Source organism: Lonchura striata, chromosome 4, assembly GCF_050655825.1.
Source record: "Lonchura striata isolate lonStrDom1 chromosome 4, ASM5065582v1, whole genome shotgun sequence".
In the NCBI taxonomy this organism is placed as follows: Eukaryota; Metazoa; Chordata; class Aves; order Passeriformes; family Estrildidae; genus Lonchura; species Lonchura striata.
In genome coordinates this window covers 850,365-873,552 of record NC_140706.1, presented here as the reverse complement: position 1 = coordinate 873,552, position 23,188 = coordinate 850,365, and the positions used below count along the sequence as shown (strand labels likewise).

The 23,188-nt window shown below is 57.8% G+C and overlaps 2 protein-coding genes across 37 annotated transcripts in view; both read right to left on the bottom strand.

Annotated features, from left to right (window-relative positions):
* SFXN5 (sideroflexin 5) overlaps window positions 1-7,264 on the bottom strand; it is a 100,886-nt gene extending 93,622 nt beyond the window's left edge. For 5 of the 14 annotated variants that reach the window (XR_014954578.1, XR_014954577.1, XM_021526797.4 and 2 more), the window contains exons 1-2: window positions 6,782-6,882; window positions 102-170 (exon numbers count right to left, since the gene is read on the bottom strand). Coding sequence is in view for 11 of the 14 variants with exons in the window: in XM_021526797.4 (XP_021382472.2) it covers window positions 102-170; window positions 6,782-6,838 (126 nt within the window). In the remaining 3 variants the exon portion in view is untranslated. Of the gene's footprint in view, window positions 1-101; window positions 171-257; window positions 1,360-6,781 lie in introns of those variants that run through there. The other 9 variants (XR_014954579.1, XM_085577353.1, XM_085577351.1 and 6 more) reach the window with 9 other exon arrangements.
* A 4,074-nt stretch (window positions 7,265-11,338) lies between these two features.
* RAB11FIP5 (RAB11 family interacting protein 5) overlaps window positions 11,339-23,188 on the bottom strand; it is a 43,096-nt gene continuing 31,246 nt past the window's right edge. For 3 of the 23 annotated variants that reach the window (XM_085577333.1, XM_085577311.1, XM_085577332.1), the window contains exons 5-7: window positions 22,247-22,430; window positions 12,382-21,453; window positions 11,339-12,305 (exon numbers count right to left, since the gene is read on the bottom strand). In XM_085577333.1, coding sequence (XP_085433459.1) covers window positions 21,241-21,453; window positions 22,247-22,430 — 397 coding nt within the window. In that variant the 3' untranslated portion in view covers window positions 11,339-12,305; window positions 12,382-21,240. Of the gene's footprint in view, window positions 21,454-22,246; window positions 22,431-23,188 lie in introns of all 23 variants that reach the window. The other 20 variants (XM_085577324.1, XM_085577325.1, XM_085577323.1 and 17 more) reach the window with 20 other exon arrangements.

Below are 23,188 nucleotides of genomic sequence, written 5' to 3'. Positions count from 1 at the left end.
ACACAGACAACGCTCAGGACTTCTGCTGCTCACAGCAGAGCTGGCTCGTCACCTCCAGCTGCCTCAGCACCAGCCCTGTCCACAACAGATGCACACATTACCTCGCTCACAAAGAGAGTGCGGGGGTCGATGATGTCCAGGAAGTGCCTGAATCTGCCATAAAATGAAGTCTGGAAAAGAGGAGACAGAAAAAACAAACCATGTTCAGCGAGCAACTGCCCTTCAGGGTTTATTTGCTTTGCAGCGTGAAGCATCACCTGACAATGAATAACACAGGAGGGCTTTGCTGGTGATTTGGGATAGGAAAGCCAAAGCACTCCAGGGCTCCCTGGATCCCTCATTTTGCTCCCGGGAAAAGCCTCTTCAGGCTCTTTTCAGCTTTTTCATCCCTACACAAACACAGCCAGGCTGGATTGTTCCCAAAGTGCCACCAAGAGCCAGCCCAGGCTGCTCAGGGCTCCACCCCGAGCCAGGAAAAGTCTGAGAGGAGGGAAAAGGATCTGTGGAACAGCAGGGGAAGGTCACGGGCAGCTCCAGAGGCAAGGAGAAAACAGGACTCAGCATTTAGACAGTGAAAATAAAAATATCAGCGGAGTTTGTACCAACTCCAAGCACCAGACCAGGAAATGCTGAGGGACTGGGAGCCCTTGGGATACAGGAACATCATCACTCCTGCACAGCTGGATGCCAGGATCCAGGGGCAGGTGGATTCCAGTGGGCACAGGGCGTCCTGATGGCCTCTCCCATCAGCCATCAGGGACCTGGATCATGGCCAGGGACACCAGGCAGCTCTGGGATCCTGGGAATTCTCCATCCTCATGTGGCCCATCTCCTGCTGGGCTCCTTCTGCAGGGATGGGCTGTAAATGAAGGCCTGGAGCGTGGCTGGAGCAGGGGAAGGGCGTTTAATCACTGCGGCCACCTCTTCCCACGGCGTGCTGCTGCTGCTGCCCTGCTCACCCAGGGGTCCCAGCCCTGATTCCTGCAGGAATCCTGCTCCAAGAGCCCTGTCCAGGACACTGCTGACCACCCACTGCAGCCTGACCTCACCAAACTCTGTCATTCTTCCACATTCTGCACAAAAAAAAGAAAGAAAAAAAAAAAAAAAAAACCCCAAAAAAAAAAACCCAATGGAACAAAACAGCTCCACACAACTCCAGGAAAAAAGCACAGCGGTTTTTAATTAGCATGGATCTAATTAATGCTAATTCTGGTACTTTCGAGCAGTTTTGAGCTTGGCATTTTGCTGGCTCCGTTTATTTTGGGTTTGGGGTCCCTGCAGACGGCAGCACCCCCCCAGCATGTGCCAGGGGTGGGGGGACTGAGCAATTCCTGCCCCAGGCACCCCTGAGCAGCCCACGGAGCCACAGCCCAGTGCCCATCCCACACAGCCAGGGCAGCTGGAACTGCTGCCAAACGAGCACTGGGACTGCTGCCAAACACCTGGAACTGCTGCCAAACACCTGGGGTTGCTGCTAACCAGCTGGAATTACTGCCAACCAGTTGGAATTACTGCTAAACACCTGGAATTACTGATAACCAGCTGGAATTCCTGCCAAACGAGCACTGGGACTGCTGCCAAACACCTGGGGTTGCTGCTAACCAGCTGGAATTTCTGCCAAACACCTGGGATTGCTGCTAACCAGCTGGAATTACTGCTAAACACCTGGAATTGCTGCCAACCAGCTGGAATTGCTGCCAAACACCTGGAATTGCTGCTAACCAGCTGGAATTGCTGCTAAACACCTGGAATTGCTGCTAACCAGCTGGAATTACTGCCAAACACCTGGGATTGCTGCCAACCAGCTGAAATTGCTGCCAAACACCTGGAATTGCTGCTAACCAGCTGGAATTACTGCTAAACACCTGGGATTGCTGCTAACCAGCTGGAATTGCTGCCAACCAGTTGGAATTGCTGCTAAAGACTTGGAATTACTGCTAACCAGCTGGAATTACTGCCAACCAGCTGGAATTGCTGCTAAAGACTTGGAATTACTGCTAACCAGCTGGAATTACTGCTAAAGACTTGGAATCGCTGCTAACCAGCTGGAATCGCTGCTAACCAGCTGGAATTACTGCTAACCAGCTGGAATTGCTGCCAACCAGCTGGAATTGCTGCTAACGACTTGGAATTACTGCTAACCAATTGGAATTACTGCTAAAGACTTGGAATTACTGCTAACCAGTTGGAATTACTGCTAACCAGCTGGAATTGCTGCTAACCAGCTGGAATCGCTGCTAACCAGCTGGAATTGCTGCTAACCAGCTGGAATCGCTGCCTTCATCAACAGCAGCATGGGGGAATTCTAAACCCGAGTGGCCTTGACTTCCCCCCTGCCTTAATCTCTGTGCCACACGGAGAAAAGCAACCCCGAGTGGGATTCAATGGAATTGAATGGAATTGAATGGAATTATTGAATGGAATTATTGAATGGAATTGAATGGGTGCTTTACACCCACCTGACCATGCAGGGAAGGCCAAGGGGGGAAGGAGAGCTCGGGTTCCGAGGGGCAGCACAGAAATGTCATTTGGAGATCCCAAACCCCACTGCCCGCTGCCCGGGCTCTCCAGAGGCTGCTCCCACGTGCCAGGCGAGGCTTTGGCTGACACTGAGCTCCTCCTGGCCAAGCTCAGCAGGGCCCAGCTCAAGGACAGGTTGGAGCAGCCCAGCCCCAGCCTGGTGCCGTGCCAGTCTCACATTCCCTGCTCCTCTCCTGGGGAGCTGGGAGAGCCCAAACCCTGAAATCAGGGAATGTTTGGGACAGAAGGACCTGGAATCCCACCCAGAGCCGCCCTGGCAGGGCAGGGACCCCTCCCGGCTGCTCCAGCCCAGTGTCCAGCTGGCCTGGGCACCCCGGGGCTCTGGGAATTGCAGTGCAGGGCAGGAACCGTGTGGGATTTGTTCCCAGTCCCTTCCCTGCTCAGGGCAGCTGGGGCTGAACGGGTTCGGGCAACTGCGATGGCTCAGGGCCTCATCTCCCCACGGCAAGAGAGCTCTGAGAGCCGGGCTCAAGTGAGAGCTGGGCTTAGACCTGAGCCGGGCTCAAGTGAGAGCTAGGCTTAGACCTGAGCCGGGCTCAAGTGAGAGCTGGGCTTAGACCTGAGCCGGGCTTAGACCTGAGCCGGGCTCAAGTGAGAGCTGGGCTTAGACCTGAGCCGGGCTTAGACCTGAGCTGGGCTCAAAGCAGAGCCGGGCTCAGACCATAGTTGAGCTCAGACCAGAGCTGAGATCAACCCCCAGAGCTGGGCTCAAACCAGAACTGGGCTCAGACCAGAGCCGAGCTCAGCCCCAGAGCCTGGCTCAGCCCCAGAGCCGGGCTCAAACTCCAAGCCGGGCTCAGCCCCAGAGCCAGCAGGGCTCAAACCAGAGCCAGGCTCAGCCCCAGAGCCAGGCTCAGCCCCAGAGCCAGGCTCAGCCCCAGAGCCAGGCTCAGCCCCAGAGCCAGGCCCAGCCCCAGAGCCAGGCTCAGCCCCAGAGCCAGGCTCAGCCCCAGAGCCAGGCCCAGCCCCAGAGCCAGGCTCAGCCCCAGAGCCAGCAGGGCTCAAACCCAGAGCCAGGCTCAAACCCCAAGCCGGGCTCAGCCCAGATCCAAGCTCAGCCCCAGATCCAGGCTCAGCCCCAGAGCCAGGCTCAAACCCCAGAGCCAGGCTCCAACACCAGAGCCAGGCTCAAACCCCAAGCCAGACTCAGCCCCAGAGCCAGGCTCAGCCCCAGAGCCAGCAGGGCTCAAACCCCAAGCCAGGCTCAGCCCCAGAGCCAGCAGGGCCCCTCGTGCCCAGCTCCCCCCTGCCCCCGTGCCCTGCCCCGGTGCCAGCCCTGCACACAGCCTCCTTTGTGCTGCCCTGCAGCCCTGGCAGCCCTGCTTCCCCTCCGGAGGCGAGGGAAGCTGCCTCGCTGCTTGGCACCCCGGCCATTCCTCCTTCCCCATTTATTCTCCTGACTGGAGGCCAAATGAAGTTTTTCAGTTCAGGGTTGGTTTTCACAGAGCTGTGTACAAAACACAAGGGAAAAAAAAAAAAGAACAACAAAAAAAAACAATTTAAAAACCCCAAGCAGACAACAACAACAACAAAAAAAAAGCCCCAGCAATTGCCAATAATTCAGAAATTTGGAGGAAATTCTTCCCTAGGAGGGTGGGGAGGGACTGGATGGAATTCCCAGATCTGCTGGGGCTGCCCCTGGATCCCTGGCAGTGCCCAAGGCCAGGTTGGACACTGGGGTCGGATCCCACCTGGGGCAGTGGGAGCTGTCCCCATGGCAGGGGTGGCTCTGGGTGGGATTTCAGGTCCCTCCCAACCCAAACCAGTCTGGCATTCCGTGATCCACGGTGTCAGGAGATGGAACTGGGAGGAGAGGACGCAGGAGCAGCTCCGTGGCCTCCCTGCCAGCCCAGCGCACACCTCGTGAGAGCTGGAGCTGGTTCTGTGTCCCAGGCTCCCTTCCAGCCCTGCTCCCACCCTGATGCTCTGCCTTTCCCCTCCCTGGGCTCCTCCTGGAGCAGCAGCTGCACTGAGCCGGCAGCAAAGGGAACAGCACCCATTTCCTCTGATGAGCCACAGCTATTCTGGGACCACTTCTCAGCAGCCTGCAGCACCAGGAGCTGCTGGGGAACGTGAATTCCCTTCCCGGGCCCGGCTGCTGGGCAGCACCCTGGAGCCCTGCAGGTCCAGCTGGTCCCAAAAAACACAAGGAAACACCTGCAGGGCTCCGGGAGAAGGTAAGGGGCCATTAGCGAGGTGTTCATCACCTCCAGGAGGAAAAGAATTCCAGGGAGCCTGTGCTGGGCAGCCCTGGGAAGAGCAGAGGCACGGAGAACATCAGCACTTTAATTACAGCCTGATTTTAAAGAGGATTTAATTCAGCCAGACCAAAAAACATGCAGGCTTGGGCTTGAGCTCAAAACCAGGCTCACGTCAGCTTTACATTAATTAGGAGAGATTGAAACTACAGCAAACAAAATGAAGGCAAGTGAAGCCATGGAGCAACGGGGCTGTGACAGGGCACAGCCAGGTTTGTGTCATCTGTGCGTTGGCCAGCCCACTGCAAGTCTGGGCTAAAACTGTGGAATCACTTGGGTGGCTTTAATTTGGTTTTCCAGAGTTAAGGAGCCAAGATTCCAATGGGAGAAGCTCCTGCTCCACGGGCAGGGCCAGCACAGGGCACAGGAACCTCTCAGGAGCAGGAGCTGGGGGTTAAAACTCATAGCACGGCACAAAAACCAACAAATTCCACTTTTAAATCCAGTACTGGGTGATGGAGATGGAAAAAACAACAGCAGGAGGATGTGGAGCTGCTGGAATAAATCCAGAGGAGACCCCGGAGCTGCTCCAGGGCTGGAGGCAGGCTGGGAGAGCTGGGAATGTTCCCCTGGAGAAGGGAAAATTCCAGGGAATGCTCAGAGTCCCTGCAGGGGCTCCAGGAGAGTTGGAGAGGGACTGGGGACAAGGGACAGAGGGACAGGAGCCAGGGAATGGCTCCCACTGGGAAAGGGGAGCTTGGGCTGGGATCTTGGCAAGGAATTCCTGGCTGGGAGGGTGGGGAGGGACTGGGCTGGAATTCCCAGATTTGCTGTGGCTGCCCCTGGATCCCTGGAGTGCCCAAGGCCAGGCTGGATCCACCTGGGGCAGTGGGAGCTGTCCCTGCCCATGGGATGGGATAATGGGATGGGATAATGGAAAAGATCCAGCAGGGAATGGGAAAGATCCAGCAGGAAATGGGGAAGATTCAGAAGATCCAGCAGGGAATGGGAAGATCCAGCAGGGGGAATGGGAAGATCCAGCAGGGAATGGGAAGATCCAGCAGGAAATGGGGAAGATTCAGAAGATCCAGCAGGGAATGGGAAGATCCAGCAGGGGGAATGGGAAGATCCAGCATGGAATGGGAAGATCCAGCATGGAATGGGAAGATCCAGCAGGGAATGGGAAGATCCAGCAGCTCTGGGCTGCTGTGGATAGCGGGAATGGTCTCTCCATGGGGATTGTCCCACTGCTGGGACCCACTCACACACTCACGCCCCAGGGAAGGAGCAGCTCCTCCAGGAGTCCTGCCCAGCTCTGCAGGGACTGGCAGAGGCTTTACGAGCCTTTTTGCCATCCTGAATGGTTCCACAAGCACAAGCAGTGCCCTCGGGTCAGCCACCACACCACGCACACCGCGGGTGTCAGCGGGGACCGCCGCAGTGCCCTGCTCACCTGGGCACAGGTGTGTGGGTGAGCGGGGCTGCCGGGGCAGTCACAGCCCGTGCTAAACAGCGTCCTGGGCGGCCACAGCCACCCCTCCATCCTTTGGCACCACAGCCGGGCACAGCCCGCTGGGGCTGGCAAAGCGCCCGCCTGGGGCACCCGCGGCTGCTGGGAGCCCCGCTGCTGCCAGGGCCGCTCCGGCCCTCCCGAGCACCCCGGGCACAGCCCGAGCTCGCAGCAGCGCCTCGGGGGACGGAGCCGCCCGCGCCGTGCGACACCGGGGCCCTGCGCGTCCCCGCGGGGCTCGAACCCGCCACCCCCCGGCCCCGCGGCCGCCGCGCTGCGCCCCGCGCCACAGCGACCACAGGGACCCCAGCGCGGCCGCGGGCAGGGGGCGGCGGCCCTGACTGACAGCTCGGCCGGCCAATGGCGCGGGGGCTGCGGGCCAATCGGCGCGCGGCGCCGCGGGAGGGGCGGGGCGAAGCGGGGAGCGGGGGGCTCCGCTGGCGGGGTGGGGGGGCGATGGCGCGCGCGGGGCCGGGGCGGCTCCCGCCGCCGCTCCCTGGGTTCCCCCGCCGCCTCCCGCCGCCGGCCGTACCTGCTCGAAGCGGGGCTTCCCCAGCTGGAACGGGGGATAGTCCGCCGGCTCCGCCATCCCGCAAGCGCCACTTTAAACAGCCTCCCCCGCCGCCGGGCCCCGCCCCTCGGCCGGGCGCGCGCTGATTGGCTGCGCCCAACCGCATCTGCCGCGGGGTACGCCGGGAGATGGAGTCCACCGGCCACTGCCGGGGGCGGGGCCGCGCCGGCTCCGCCAGCCAATGGGGAGCGCGCTGACCGCGGGGCACCATGGGAAATGTAGTCCCGGCAGGGAGTGAGCGGGGAAAGGGAAGCCCAGAGGGGACACGGAGAGGAGAGATTCACCTCAAGTGTGGAGAGCTGAACGCCCAAAAACCTCTGAAACAGCAGCCCCGGTGCTGCCGAATGACACCCATGGCAGAAAGGACACGAGAGGGCTGGAGCGAGGCCAGGGCAGGGAATGAAGCTGGGAAGGGGCTGGAGAATTCCCGAGGAGCTGGGAAGGGAATGGAGAGTTCCTGAGGGAGCTGGGAAGGGGCTGGAGAGTTCCTGAGGAGCTGGGAAGGGAATGGAGAGTTCCCGAGGGAGCTGGGAAGGGGCTGGAGAGTTCCTGAGGAGCTGGGAAGGGAATGGAGAGTTCCTGAGGAGCTGAGGGGGCTCAGCCTGGAGCAAAGGAGGCTCAGGGGGACCTTGTGGCTCTGCACAGCTCCTGCCAGGAGGGGACAGCCGGGGGGATTTGGGATCTGCTCCCAGGAACAGGGACAGGAGGAGAGGGAGCGGCCCCGGGGAGCCTCGGGGTGGACATTGGGAATATTCCCGATGGGAAGGGTGCTCCGGCCGGGGCAGTGCCCAGGGAGGTTTGGGGTGCCGTCCCTGGGGGTCTCAGCCCCGTGCCGGTGGCACTGGGGACACGGGCAGTGTCCCCTGGCAGCGCTGGCATGGCCGGACCGGGGCTTTTCCCGTCCCCAGGAATTCCATGGGTCGGCTCCTGGTGGAATGGCAGATCCCCGCTCAGGTCGCGGTGACCTTTGAGGAGCCGATGTGGGATGCAGGATGGGAGCTGTGATAACAATTCGGGAGCGCTGATAACGATTCGGGAGCGGGGATAAGGATGGGGGGCTCTGATAAGGATTCTGGAGCTGTGATAAGGATGGGGGGGCTCTGATATTGATCCGGGAGCTGTGATAAGGATGGGGGGCTCTGATAACGATGCGGGAGCTGTGATAAAGATGGGGGGGGCTCTGATAAGGATTCCGGAGCGGTGATAAGGATGGGGGGGCTCTGATATTGATCCAGGAGCTGTGATAAGGATGGGGGGGCTCTGATAACGATCCAGGAGCTGTGATAAGGATGGGGGGGCTCTGATAACGATCCAGGAGCTGTGATAAGGATGGGCGGCTCTGATAACGATGCGGGCACATAAAGCCAAGGTCGCGGCGCCGGGACACGGCGAGCCCTCCGCGGAATCCTCTCGCCCGGATTAGTGCGGTAAGAAGTGTCCGGACCTTGAAATTGTCGGGAGGATTAGGATCGATTCCCCGGGAGGGCGCGGGGACAGCAAACAGAGCGAGCAGGGAGGGAGGCAGGGCAGGGCTGCTGCAGGAGTGGAAAGGCAGCGCTGGAAATCCAGGAGGAGGGTTAAAAAATACACCTGAAACAAAAAAATCTGTTTGGCACCCAGGGAAAAGTGTGGACGTTCATCATTTCCTGTTTTCCTCTTTCCTTCCCACCTGCAAAAGCAGTTTCTGATTTTGGGCGAGCTCGGCACCGATCCCGTCCAGTGCACCCCAAATCTGCAGCTCCGGGAGGGAAAAGGGCTCTGAGGGGTGGAAATGGAATAGGAAAGAGCAGGGAAATGGAATTTTATCATCGCTGTTTGCTTTTCCTCGGAGCCGTTGGTGCTCCTCGGGGTGACAGCTCCGTGTCCCCTGCGGGGCTGGGGGACAGGGACAGGGATGGGGACAGGGATGGGACAGGGACGGGGATGGGGATTGGGACAGGGACAGAGGGACAGGGATGGGGACAGGGACGGGGACAGGGACAGGACAGGGACAGGGATGGGGACAGGGACAGGGACAGGGATGGGGACAGGGACCAGACAGGGACAGGGATGGGGACAGGACAGGGACAGGGACAGACAGGGCATGAGCAGCAGGGTTCTGCTCCCACCCCGGCCCTGCCCTTCCTGGAGTTTGGGATTTGCTGCTGGAGGCTCCGAGCTGCCCCAGAGCTCTGCAGGGACACCCCTGGGGCTGTGGGGTCAGCCTTGACCCCAAACTCGGTCCTGACCCCAAACTCAGTCAGTCCTGACCCCAAACTCATCCCTGACCCCAAACTCAGCCTTGACCCCAAACTCAGTCCCACTCAGGCTCCTTCTCTTCCCCCCAGCTCCATCCCCACAAGAAAAAACAAAGCCACAAACCCAACCCCAGCCCTGCCAAAAGCTCAGAGCCACTCCCTGTTCCCCAAAGGTTCCCTGCCAGGATCTGTGAGGATGGAGCTGCCCCAAATCCCAGAGAGGATGGAGCTGTCCCAGATCCGGGTGAGGATGGAGCTGTCCCAGATCCGGGTGAGGATGGAGCTGTCCCAGATCCGGGGGGACCATGGAAGCTGCCCCAGCTCCGGGTGAGGATGGAGCTGCCCTAGATCTGGGGGGATCGTGGGAGCTGCCCCAGCTCCCGGGATCCCCTCCCTCCTCCCTCCCTCCCTCCTCCCGCAGCCGAGCCAGGCGCTGCCGCAGTCCCGGTGTTGACACACGAAATGTTTGGTAACAACAGAGGGGAGAGAATCTGTTTATCTCCGAGCCCATTTGGAGTGACATAAGACTATCACTTTTTTGGTGAAATACCAGAAAGAATATCAATTCTTTGGCTGATAGCAGCCCCAGCAGATCCATCCCGGCTGACAACTTGTGTTCCCCGCTCTGGGGAGGAGGGGGTGCTTCCCCACACTCAAATCACGGCTGGTTCCAATTTTTGGGTTGGGGGGGAATAACCCCCCAGCCATGGTGTGAGCTCATCCAGAAACGGGGTTTGGGTGGGGGGGCTCCAGGTGGCTCCTTGAGGAGATCCCGGAGGCTGTGACCCCAAGGGAAGATGCTGACAGAAGTCTGACCCCACAAGAAGACCCTGAAGGAAACTGAACCCCATAAGAGGCCCCTGAAGGAGCTGTGACCCCGTAAGAAGCTCCTGAAGAAGGTCTGACCCCATGAGGAGCCCCTGAAGGAGCTGTGACCACATAAAAGCCCCTGAAGGAGCTGTGACCCCTTAAGGAGCCCCTGAAGAAGGTCTGACCCCATGAGAAGCTCCTGAAGGAGCTGTGACCCTATAAAAGCCCCTGAAGGGAGTGTGACCCCATAAGAGGCTCCTGAAGGAGACTGAACCCCGTAAGAAGTCCCTGAAGGAGATGTCATACCAAGTGGAACCCCTGAAAGAGTTCTGACCCCATAAAGAGTCCCTGAAGGAGACTGAACCCATGGGAAGCCCCTGAAGAAATTTGAACCCGTGGGAAGCCCACGCTGGAGCAGGAGCAGAGTGGGAGGAGGAGGAGGAGGAAGGAGGAGGAAGGAGGAAGGAGAAGGAGGAGGGAGAGAAGCATGAGGGAAATTGAGCCTGGGAAGGAAGGAGGGGTGGGGGGAAAAGTGATTTAAGATTGGAGTTTATTTCTCGTTGTCCTGCTCTGGTTTGATTTGCAATAAGTTAAATTAATAAATCAAACTGATTTATTTCTCGTTGTCCTGCTCTGGTTTGATGTGCAATAAGTTAAATTCATAAATCAAACTGATTTCCTCCATCCCTTGTGCCCGTTCCAGTCCCTGGTGGGTTCGGGGGGGTCTCTCCCTGCCCTCATCCCCAGATGGGATTTTGGTTGTATTTTCTCTCCCTGCCCGGCTGAGGAGGGCAGTGAGAGCAGCTTTGGGGGCGCCTGGTGCCCACCCAGGGTCCCCCCACCCGGGAGGAGTTTTGGGGTCCCAGCCCCGGGGGACAGCGGGTGTGGGGCCGGGCCGGCTGCGGGACGAAGTCACAGAACATTCCTGTCAGCCTCCATCTGCAGAGGCAGATTTGGAGCAAACTCGCTTCGGGCAGCAAACTCCAGCTTGGAGCAGCAAGCCGGGCCTCCTGCAGGGCTGGGAATGTTCTGAGCTCCAGGCAGGAGCAATCAGGGCTTTAATCAGGGCTTTAAATCCTCTGCTTGCCCAGAGCCCAGAGCCCAGCTCTCCCAGTGACTGCTCTGGGTGCCTGTCCCTGCAGGGATCCGCTTCCACAGCCCAATCCCTTTCCTTTTGTTCCTTTCCCTTCCCCTTTCCCTTTCCCTTTCCCCTTTCCTTCCCCACAGCTGGCCCAGGAGCAGGATTTGGGCTGGAACTCGAGGTTCCTGCAGCATTCCCACTGCCCAGCACCCGGGGACTGGCAGGGCAGGTGGAAAAGCTGCAGGAAGAGCTGGGCACCCTCCTCCTCGTCCTCCTCCTCCTCCTCCTCGTCCTCGTCCTCCTCCTCCTCGTGCAGCAGACAAACAGAGATGTCACTCGGTGTCCAGGCGCCGTCAGCACAGACGCTGTTGTCAGTGAATCAGAAGTGTCTAGGAACAGCTTGAACAATTTTATTTTTTTTTAAAGTGCTTCAAACGTAAATAACAAGCTCTTTATAAACATTAGTTGCAGCTCTTAAAACGTGAGACACACAGAACCCGCTTCCCGCGGACGTGAGGAACAGGGAAACCAACAGCTCCAAAAACCCCAACACTTCTCCCACCTGGGACGCTTTTCCAGGTTTTTAACCCCAAACACGGTGGTTTCCTCCCAGACTCCACATCCCCCAGCTCTGTTCCAGTTTGAGGATGAACCCTGGCGGTTCTGGCCCACACGAGGCCAGGAGCAGCAGGCAAGGGGAGAAGAATTTGGCCAAATAGAGAAAGAAAAGCAGAGGCAGAGCTCAGACCCTGCTGCAGCCTCGCGGGGAACCAGCGCCAGGAGAAAGGCAAAAGCACAGGAGGGTTGTGGCTGTGTTTAAAACAGGAACGCTGCTCCTGCCCCTGGGATCCCAAATAAATCACCGGCTAGGAGATCCAGTCACTAACCACGGAGATAAATCCCAGATGGGCAAGCTGAGAAGAGTTCCCCGGTTCTGTTCCTCATCCCTCCCTCGCTGAGGAAGCACTTGGGTCCTCCAGAGCGTTCCCCTGGGAAGGGCGGGTTTAACACCACCACTCCAGCTCCACCCCAGGCTGCTGGGCTGCTCTTCTGCACAGAAATCTGGGTGCGGAGGGGGAACCCAAATCTCCAGCCCAGCAGGGCGGGAAACAGAGAACAGAGACAGCAGCACCTGTCAGACACCTTTCCCAGCACAGGAGGGACCTGCTGGACTGGGACCTGCTGGACTGGGGGGGACCTGCTCAACTGGGGGGGACCTGCTGGACTGGGAGGGACCTGCTGGACTGGGACCTGCTGAACTGGGACCTGCTGGACTGGGGGGGACCTGCTGGACTGGGGGGGACCTGCTGAACTGGGAGGGACCTGCTGAACTGGGAGGGACCTGCTGAACTGGGACCTGCTGAACTGGGAGGGACCTGCTGAACTGGGAGGGACCTGCTGAACTGGGGGGGACCTGCTGAACTGGGGGGGACCTGCTGAACTGGGACCTGCTGGACTGGGGGGGACCTGCTGATCCCGTCACTGCAGGACAGACACGGAGCCTCCATCGCTGCCCCGCGCCTCTGCAGCCCCACTCGGCTCCAGCAGCAAGGGACCCCTGCTCAGCTGGGCTCCTGGGGCTGGGGGGGGCAGGGGTGGCTGCAAAAGGGAGATGAGGGAGCAGTTCTGCAGGAGAGGCAGGGGAGGGGGAACACCACTGCTGGAGAGGCAGGAGAGAGGGAACACCACTGCAGGAGAGAGGGAACACCACTGCAGGAGAGGCAGGGGAGGGGGAACACCACTGCAGGAGAGGCAGGAGAGGGAACAGAACAGTATTGCTGGAAAGGCAGAGGTGTGGAAGCACCTATTGCTGAAAGGGCAGGAGAAGAAGGAATAAAACAGGAATTGCTGAAAAGGCAGGAGGTGAGAGAACAAAATAGGTATTGCTAGAAAGGCAGGAGGTGTGGAAGCACCCATTGCTGGAAAGGCAGGAGGTGAGGGATCAGGTATTCCTGGAAAGGCAGGAGATGAGGAACAGGTATTGCTGGAAAGGCAGGAGATGAGGGAATAAAACAGGAATTGCTGGAAAGGCAGGAGGTGTGGAAGCACCCATTGCTGGAAAGGCTGGAGATGAGGAACAGGTATTGCTGGAAACAGGAGATGAGGGAGCAGGCACTGCTGGAAAGGCTGGAGATGGAAAGAGCAGATATTGCTGGAAATGGGAGCTATGGAAGCACCCATTGCTGGAAAGGCTGGAGATGAGGGAATAAAACAGGAATTGCTGGAAAGGCTGGAGGTGAGGGAGGAGAACAGGTATTGCTGGAAAGGCAAGAAATATGGAAGCACCCATTGCTGGAAAGGCAAGAGGTGTGGAAGCACCTATTGCTGGAAAGGCAGGAAAGGAGGGAACCGGGATTGCTGGGATGGGAGATGAAGGAACAGAACAGGGATTACAGGGATGGGAGATGAGGGAACAGAACAGGGATTGCTGGGACGGGAGATGAGGGAACAGAACAGGGATTGCTGGAACGGGAGATGAGGGAACAGAACAGGGATTACAGGGATGGGAGATGAGGGAACAGAACAGGGATTGCAGGGATGGGAGATGAGGGAACAGAACAGGGATTGGTGGAATGGGAGATGAGAGAACAGAACAGGGATTGCTGGAACAGGAGATGAGGGAACAGAACAGGGATTGCTGGAACAGGAGATGAGGGAACAGAACAGGGATTGCAGGGATGGGAGATGAGGGAACAGAACAGGGATTGCTGGGATGGGAGATGAGGGAACAGAACAGGGATTGCTGGGATGGGAGATGAAGGAACAGAACAGGGATTGCTGGAACAGAACAGGGATTGATGGAATGGGAGATGAGGGAACAGAACAGGGATTGCTGGAACAGGAGATGAAGGAACAGAACAGGGATTGCTGGAACAGAACAGGGATTGCAGGGATGGGAGATGAGGGAACAGAACAGGGATTGCTGGGATGGGAGATAAGGGAACAGGGATTGCTGGAACAGGAGATGTGGAAGCACCTATTGCTGGCAGGGCTGCACACCTGGCACAACCTGCTGAGCTCTGAGAGTAACTTTTTAAATTCAAGTGCAGAACATTGAGGCTTTTGGAGCAAAAGGAGGCAGAGCTGACTAAGGCAGAGCGGGCTGAGGGAGGCGGTGAGACACGACAGAGGAGGGAGAGGTGGGAAGGAGGGGCTGTGGGATCCATACAAACACTGGCACTTGCGTGGGGAGCACCAGCAGCCGTCCCTGCAGGGGCACAGGGCCAGGAACGGGATCTTTGTGTGCCTGGGAGCCACAGAGGGGCCCTGGCTCCCGTGGGAGGTGTTAGTGCCCACCTGAGGAGTTCCTCTCCCTCTTCCCAGTGCCCACAGCTCCTCCGGCCTGCCTGCAGCTCCCAGGGACGCAGCTGGGCACCCAGAGAGGGGCTGGGGCTGCCAGACCAGGGGATCCCATCCCAGGGGCACAGAGGCTGCTGGAGCTTTCCCAAATGGGAGCAACGCCTTCCCTTGGACACCCAGCCCAGCCCAGCCCTCCTCCTCCTCCTCCTCCTCGTGCAGGGTCCAGGGCTGGACAGGACCAGACCCAACTCTGTCTCCAGCTGTGATTTAGCTTGGAATCCTCAGCCTGCCCTTCCCTGCCGTGTCAGCTCCTGATCTCTGTCCCCACTTCTCTGAGCTGCTGTGAGAGCTCCTGGGAGGAGCCAAGCACCTGCTCAGGTGGTGGGGAGGCTCTGCTGTCTGCGGGTGACAATTAACTCCCTCTGCTCGGATGAGAAGGAGAACAGGGGAGGAACCTGCCCCGGGCAGGTTGTGTGGGACTGAGAATTGGGCTGCAGAGCCTTTTTGGGGCAGGAAGATGCTACTGACCTTTGGCAAAAGGCACCATTCTACAAAGTCATGGTCGACACTGAAGCAAGTGAAGAGCAGGGAGGTTTTAAAAGAGCCCAGTGACCTTGGGAGGGAGAGAAGAGGGAGAAGAGGGAGAAGAGGCCTTTCATGTTGAAATCCCACTCCAACCGCCCCTCTGCCTGCACGGGCACCTTCTCCAGCCAAAATCCTGGCAGGATGAGGGAGGGAACAACATCCTGCCTATCCCCTTCCACAGCACCTCCAGTCCAGGCAGGTAAATCAGAGCCCTTTGTGCAGAATCCTTCGAAACCTCCAGGCTTCACCCTGGAAAGATCTAGCACAGAGAAGAGCTCCCCGTGCAGCCTCACAGCACTGATCCTCCCAGCTTGCGCTCCCCACATGCCCCAAATTCCAGGGGTTCCTGCTTTCCCTGTTTCCTCTCTGGCTGTGCTATCCCTGGTGCCAGCCTTGCCTGCCCTTTGCGCTGCCCCCGTGCCCTGTGCCTGCTGAGCCAAATTTAAGATTAGGCACACCACATGGTCTTGTCTTTTGTCCCCGGCTGTCCCTCGGCGTGCTGGAATAAACCTCACTGGAATCCATCATACAAAAGGCCCTTGCTGCCTCTCTTGCCATGGTGAGCGAGGTGTGTGACGTGACTGCTTCGCCTGAACTCCTACCCAAGCACTTTCCACAGGAGATGCTTCCTGGGAGTTAGGTAGCAGCTTCCTCCTTCTAAAGCCCATGCTGCTACAACTTGGCACCCTGACCACGGGGCTTCTCCTTAGCCCTCTGAAAGCGTCTCCACTGGATTTTAAGTTGCAGTCAAGTGCTCCAGATCCCCGAGGGAAAATCCCCAATTTTCTGGGGAATTTCTCAGAGCCCCACCAAAAACCCTCAAGACACCGAGGTCTGCTTGACTCAGCCAGTCTCCTGCAAGATCTTCCTCTTGAGCTGTTTTGTCCTTCTTTTCCCAGTCTGAGCACTGAGGCGCCGAGAACTCGGCTGTGCCAACGCCAACCACGAGGAAGGGCGCCGGCTCCCCGAGCACTCCCGAGGCCGTCAGGCAGGACACGGAGAACGCTGCGAGCTCCCTTCCTCCCGCGTCCGAGGGTGAAGCCATCTCCAAATCCCAGCTGGCCAACCTGGACCTCTGACGGGCCAAGAGCTGTTTTCATCACAGGAGACACTGTTAACGAGTTATTCACGTGTGCTTCCAGAATCCAGCTGGTGGGGCCGATGGATGAGGTCACTGTGGCTGTCACACGTACAGAGCCGCCCTGGCATCTAAGGGCACACTCACTGCCAAGCTTTTCTTCACCCACCTGGGCTCATGTCTGGCCAGAAAATCCTCTGGGATTTTGGGCAGAGGTGCTGGGCCAAGACAGACCTCTTACAGAGTGTGGCTTGTCCAACAAAGGTGCCAAAGTTTCTCTTCCAGGGACAGATGTCACCATCACTGCTCACTCCAAGTGGCCACAGGGCTGGGAGTTTGGAGTCATCTCTGGGATTGGAGGAGCTGCCACTTCTATGTGGTGTAAAAGGCCAATCCTTATGAAAGGTCCTGAGGGTCAAACTGCACAGTGAGACCTTTTGTGGTAAAGGCACCTGTCATCCTTGGGGGCACAGACGTGTTGTCACAATGGGGAGCCAGACTAGAAATCCCTTCACGCCCGTGGGATTTCTAACTGTAGAAATCCCGTGGGGCCACTGCAGAGTGCCCCACCTCACCGCTGACACGGAAATGGGATGATCCCATTTGGGTGGAACAGTGGCCCCAGGCAGGACTCAGAATAAAGGTGCCTGAATCCCTAGTGCAGGAGCAGCTAGCTAAGGGCCACCCAGCACCATCCACTAGCCCTTGGAACAGCCCTGCCTTTGTCATTTGCAAACCAGGCAAAGACAACTGGAGGCTCCTACAAGACATCAGAAAGGTCAACGAGGTCATTGAGGACATGGGCTCTTTACAGCCTGGCCTGCCCTCGGTGCTCCTGAGATTGGAAATTGGCAGTCATTGATATCAGAGATTCCTTTTTAACATCCCGCTCCACCCCACAGATGCCCCAAATTTTGACTTTCTGTGCCATCAATTAACAGACAAGCCCGTCTAAAAAGGTATCAATGGCAAGTTCCTCCTCAGGCGATGAAAAACTCATGAGCCATCTGCCAAGTGTTCGTTGCCCGCGTTCTCTCGCCCACTGGGGAAAGATTTCCTGGTGCCACAATTTTTCACTACGTGGACGATATTCTAATTTGCACTGAGACCATTATTTGGAGACTGCTCTCAAAGAGCAGGATTTGAGATCGCTACAGAGAAGATTCAGCACAGCTGCCCGTGCACCCACCTTGGACTCCGAATCGGCGAGAGGACCATCGGACCCCAGCAGCTCGCCCTCAAGGACAACCCTGAGGGACATCCACCAGCCCTGTGGGAGCATCAGCCAGGTTTGTACACTGCTAGGGACCAGGACCGAGGACCCGTCACCCCTTTTCAGCCTTCTGAGAGGCCCTGGTGACCTTGACTCCCCACAAACCACCACACCAGAAGCCCAGGTGGAGATCCAGAAGGTATCAGAAGCATGAGGTCCATGAGACAAGCCCACCACGCTGATCCTACCCTGCCCTTCCAATTTGCCATCCTGGGTAAGCAGCCAAGTTCCAGGGGTTTGTTTTCCAGTGGGACCCCGCTCGAGAGATCAGCTCCTAGTCACAGAGCGGGTGCTTCAGTCACACAAACCAAACACGACCACCACAACACCCCAGGAGCTTATGGCCCAGCTTATCACAAAGGCCAGAGCTCGCCTCAGGACCCTAGTGGGGTGTGAATTCTCATGCACAAATCTTCCAGTGACATCAGACAGTCCAGAGCCTTTATCCAAACCAATGAACACCTCCAGTTCCCTCCTGACAGCCAGCCAAGCCCCATCTCCGTTCACCCAGCAAAACATGAACCATTAATGCTTGCTTTAATTTGGTCCCAAATTCATTAAACAGCAGAACTGCTCTAAAGGCACAGACTGGATTTACTGATGGCTCAGGGGGATCCCACAAGTCAGTTATGACGTGGAAGAATCCTGACACTCAGGAGTGGGAGTCTAATGTTCAGATTGTTCGAGGATCCCCACAAATTGCAGAATTAGCAGCCGCTGTCAGAGCCTTTGAGAAATTAAAACAACCCTTAAATTTAGTTACTGATTCAGCCCGTGTTGCTGGGATAGCTGAAAGAGCAGAACATTCTTTGTTAAAGGAAGTGCCAGATTACTTTAGAAGTTAATATACCTCCTCTCCCCCCGAGAGCAACCACATCTCATTGTGCCCGTGAGGTCCCACACTGACCTCCCAGGACCAGCCACTGAGGGCAGCTGGAGAGCAGATCTCCCAGCCACGGCAGTGCAGACCACCCTACCTGATTTTCAATCAGGCCAAACTGAGCCATCAGTTTTTCCACCAAAATGTGCCAGCCCTTGTCCGGATGTTTAAAATCACAAAGGAGCAGGCAAGAGCAACCATGGGCTCCTGCCCCAGTTACCAGGAGTTTGCTTTGCCCTCCACGGGGGCTGGGGTTAACCCCAAGGCCTCGAAAGTTTTCGGCTGTGGCAGATGTCACACACTGTGCACCTTTTGGGAGACAAAAATACATCCATGTGTCCACAGATGCGCTCCCTGGGGCTGTATTTGCATCAGCCCACGCAGGACACAAGACAAAAGATGTTATCCAACATTTTCTCCTGGTGTTTTCTACTCTGGGCATTCCCCAAGGCATCAAAAGAGATAATGGTCCAGCTTACACCCCAAAATTTCCAACAGCTCCTAGACAGATGGGCGGGAGGTGACATTAGCATACTGGCATACCCCACTCACCAACGGGGCAATCCATTGCAGAGAGGTCCACCACACACTCAAGAGAGCCCTGGACCAGCAGCATGGGATAAGCTGGAACACTACCAAATTTAGAATGATTATGTAAGGCTCTTTATGTCATCAGCTTTCTTAATAATTCATTCACAGAGCCAAAGCCTCCCATCATCAGGCACTTCTCCAACAGCAGCAGAGCTCAGCTCACTGAGAAACCCCCTGTGCTGATCAAAGCCCCCGAATCCAAACTAATCATGGGCCCATTTCAGGGGTTTTTTTGTAGTTTCCTGGGGGAGAGGTCATGCTTGCTTATCTACAGGATCTGCCCGAGGTGGATTGTGGCAGGAATGTCAAGCTGTACATGGAATGCAGCATCCAGAGACACTCCTGGACCTCAGAGACAGCAAAGAGATCAAGCTCAGGTGGTGTGGAGGAGAAGGAAGAGGAGTGTAAATGCAGATGTTCACCACAGAAGATGTTCTGCACTGCTCCAGAAGATGGTAAGGCTTTCTGTTGAGTTTCATTCACTTGTTATTTTGCACTGTTACCCCTCTTTAGCTGGTTTTACTGCTACCTCTCCTTAGTTTGTTGCACTGTTATCCCCTCTTGTTTTCCCACACCTTTTCTACTCAGTAAAAACTGAGGGGATAAGATGGGAAGATATGAGGGACTATTAAAGTAATATAAGTCTAAAAATCCATTTTTCCAAACTCACAGATCAACTCACCCCCAAGTATCCTGCCACGTCTCAGTGGCAGGGAATCCCCAACTGTTCCAGACAGGATTTGGATGCTCCTCACCTTTCCATCGGCTGGTGCATGGATTGTCCCTCAGCCCAGTCAGAACATCTGGGTCACACTGGCCAAGACCTTACAGCAAGACAACCTCTGCCTGTCCATGGGCAGCTGTCGACCTGCCTGCTAGGGGCTCCTTTAGCAGCAAATGAATGCCCATGTACAGATACAAACCCAATCTGGCAGATGCTTGGGATGGGTGGACCAAGACCCTGCCTCAAGCACCAGAGTAACCCCAGGGTCAGAGCTGCTGGGATCTTCCAAAGCTCATTACTGTGTCCGACTTCAGTACCAACCTCCCAACCAACACCTGAGCTGCCCTGAACTTGTTCTGTCTACCCATAGGAAAGATGTAACCCCACTTAACAAAAATTACACCCCCAAATTGGTGCAATTACACCAGTCCTGCACTTTCTCCATCCTCACTCCATCCCAAAATGCTGCCCCGGGGAGCGTTCCTTATCTGTGGAGGCTGAGTACGGGCTGGGATCCTTCCAGGGGGTCCCTGTAGCCTTGGCCAGCTTTCTACCCCCACAATTGGAAACAAAAGGGAAATTGGCACGCCAAAAGAGATCATATACTGAATTTGATGAAAATTGCAACAGACAAAACAAAGAAAACAAAGTGGGAACAAAGAAAACAGTGGCGGTCTCAGGCTGCTACACTTTGGGTGCTCACTCAGGGGTCAGCAGCAGACAGAGCTGCCCCTGAGGCTGGGCACTGCCCCCGACAGCTGATCCCAGCGTGTGGATGTGATCAGGGAGCAGGCTGGGCACTGCCCTGCCAGGATTTGGGAATTCTGGGCTGTGCCAGGAGTGTTTGGGGGGTCAGACCCCCCCAGCCCTCGCTCTGGGGGCATTTTCTGGCTGTGCTGGGCAGATGAGGCAGAGGCAGGGTGAGGCAGCTGTGAGCAGGCATTCCTTGGAATACCGAGTGGGAATTCAGTGTGGAGTCTGCACTCCCCCATCCCTCCAGGGCACAGCAGCCCCTGCTGGGTGGGCCCTGCGGAGGATCTCCTGCAGCACTCCCGGGGCCCCATCCCACGTTCCCTTTGCCTATTCCCAGTCCAGGCACGAGGCAGTGTCACCCTGGCACTGCTGCTGTGACAGAGGCTCCGACACCAGCCCGGGCCCGGCGCTGTCCCTTCGTGGAGCATCTCCCACAAGAGTGGCACAAACTGGAGTTGGCTCTTCACCCTTCTCTGGGGTAACTGAGGCACGAGGGGAAGGGGCATCCCACAGGCTCTGGTCAGGAACGTGCTGGGGGAGCCCCACTGGGTCTCGGTGTCCCTGGCGTCACCCACCAGCCCAGCAGCATCCAGCAGGCAGGGACACCACCCTCAGGGCAGACAGGCGGAGGAGTGTGGGCAGAGGAGCAGCAGCAGGATGAAGTCACTCACGAGGAGGTGGTTTCCAGCTCTCAGATGTCCAGGGGTCACTTAAAGCTCTGGCAGCAGGAGTGCCCGGGAGGTGGCACTCGGTCACAGCGACAGGAACCTGCAGAGGTGCCTGCCTCGTGGGGAGGGCTCTGCTCCTCCCCATAGGGTGCAGGCAGCCCAGCACCCTACAGCTCCCTGGAGCCGAGCTGGGCTAAGCTTGGGCTGGGAAGGAGCGGGTAACCCTTCCTGCTAGCTCTGGGAACAGAAGCCACTGGAGCCCTCGGGTGCGAGGAGGGCGCGCGGGGGTGCTGGCAGCGCGGGTACTGGGGCACGGCTGCGCTGGTGCTGCTGCCCCGGGCAGGCTCACGGGGCCCGGGCAGGCTCACGGGGCCTGGGCAGGCTCACGGGGCCCGGGCAGGCTCACGGGGCCCGGGCAGGCTCACGGGGCCCGGGCAGGCTCACGGGGCCTGGCCCCCGCCCAGCGGGATCTGCAGCAGCGTGGGGGACTGCTCCATGATGCGCACCAGCAGCTGGTCGATGTAGTTCTCCAGCTCGTGGATGTGCTCCTCCTTCTTGCTCAGCTCGCCCTCCTTCTGCAGCAGCAGCTGGATCAGCTCGTCGTGGGTCAGGTGGTAATACTTGGCTGACTGGTCCAGCTGGGTGGGCTCCTGCTGGGAAGCAAGAGGGACGTTCAGGGACTGGAATTAAAACCTCTGCTCCTGGTGATGTTTGCAGGATGCAGGCAGAGCACTCCTACTTTCCATGTCTGTCTGTCTAAACTGGAGAGGCAGCACTGGGACCCACAGAGACCTCGTGTGCTCATAAAGCACCAGCTGAACTCCCTGCAGCACCCACAGGGCCTCTGAGACCCACAGGGTTGTGCTTGTCCTTCAATCAGGTGAACCCCAGCAGCATTTTCCAGGTGACACTGGGGAGGCAAACGGACCGGGAGTGGCCAAAGGGATGGAGGGGTCACCCTCACAACACCCCGTGTTCTCAGAGGTGCCACAGGAGCTTTGTTGGCCCCAACACAGCAGTGTTTGGAGTGCATCCAGGTCAGCAAAGTTCCAGGAGGGACCTTCCCCTGCCAGGATTAGGAACCCTTCAGAGCATCACTCGGGCAGCTACTACACCTACCACCTTCCATACCTTGTGGAGACCAGGTTGGAAGGGGCTTGGAGCAGCATGGGACAGTGGGAAGTGCCCCTGCCATGGCAGGGGTGGCACTGGATGGGATTTAAGGTCCCTTCCAAGCCAAGCCATTCCATGTTTCTACAGGGATTCACCCACACCCTGCACAACAGCAGCCCCAGACCAAAGCAGGTGATGGGAGAACGATGGGGTGAGGAGGTGCAGAGCCCACGGGAGAAGGGAGGCAGAGCAGCCCACGGCCTGGACCCGCACCCACCCCATGGCAGGCCTCCCCCAACCTGCAGCAGGCCTGGCACAGCCTCCCACCCTTACCTTGGGGTCGGTTTTGCCCGCCTGGCTTTGGCCGGCCGGGGCCAGGGGCTGGATGCTGCTCGTGGCCGCCGTCTTCAGCCTCTCCAGGCCATTGCTCAGCGCCGAGCTCAGGCTGGCCCTGGGCTGCTGCCTCCTCTCGCTGGAGCCCTCCTGCACAGCACTCAGGGGCTTCACGGGGTGAGGGCTGTGGGCAACAAGGGTGGCACAATCAGCACCCGCAGCTGCTCCCTCTCCCCGGCGCTGAACAGGGATGGCAGCAGCCAGGAGACTGAGGAACAGCTGAACCCCGCTGCCTGTGCCCCCCGGAGCTCTCCTGCTCCGAAGAGAGCCAGCGGGGCAGGGCAGAGCCCATGGAGCTGCTCCCACCAGGGCAGGAGAGAAGGAGCCCCGGCAGACGAGTTTGGCTGAGATGCCCGTTCCCACACCTGCACTGCCCATCCTCGCTGGGAACGCCGTGGGGCACAGCTCCCGGCTGCCAGGGGCTCAAACACAGCTCCAGTGTGACCAGAGCCTGCTGCACCCACTGCCCAGAGCAGCCTTCTGCTGCCCAGGGACCCCCAGCTTAGTCTGGGGTCACCACTGATGCTCCAGCCCAAGAGTTGAATGTCACCCGCCTGAAAGCCACCACAGAATGTGACCCCTCCGCAAGGCCAAGAGGAGGGTGAGGAGCCAGTCAAGGGGGAATTAGATTTTCATTTATTTTTGCCTCACTTTTCACCCAAGAAAAGGTTCTTTCTGGGCTTGAACAAAATCCAGTTCCTTCTCAGCGGGATGGAAAGAGAAGTGACCTGATGCTCCCTCCCTGCAAGGAGCAGGCACAGCTGTGCACCATCCTTGGGATGGAAACACCCCAATTTCAATCTACTGGGATGGAAACATCCAAAAATCCATTGGGATGGAAACATCCAAATATCTGTCCATTGGGACAGAAACATCCAAACA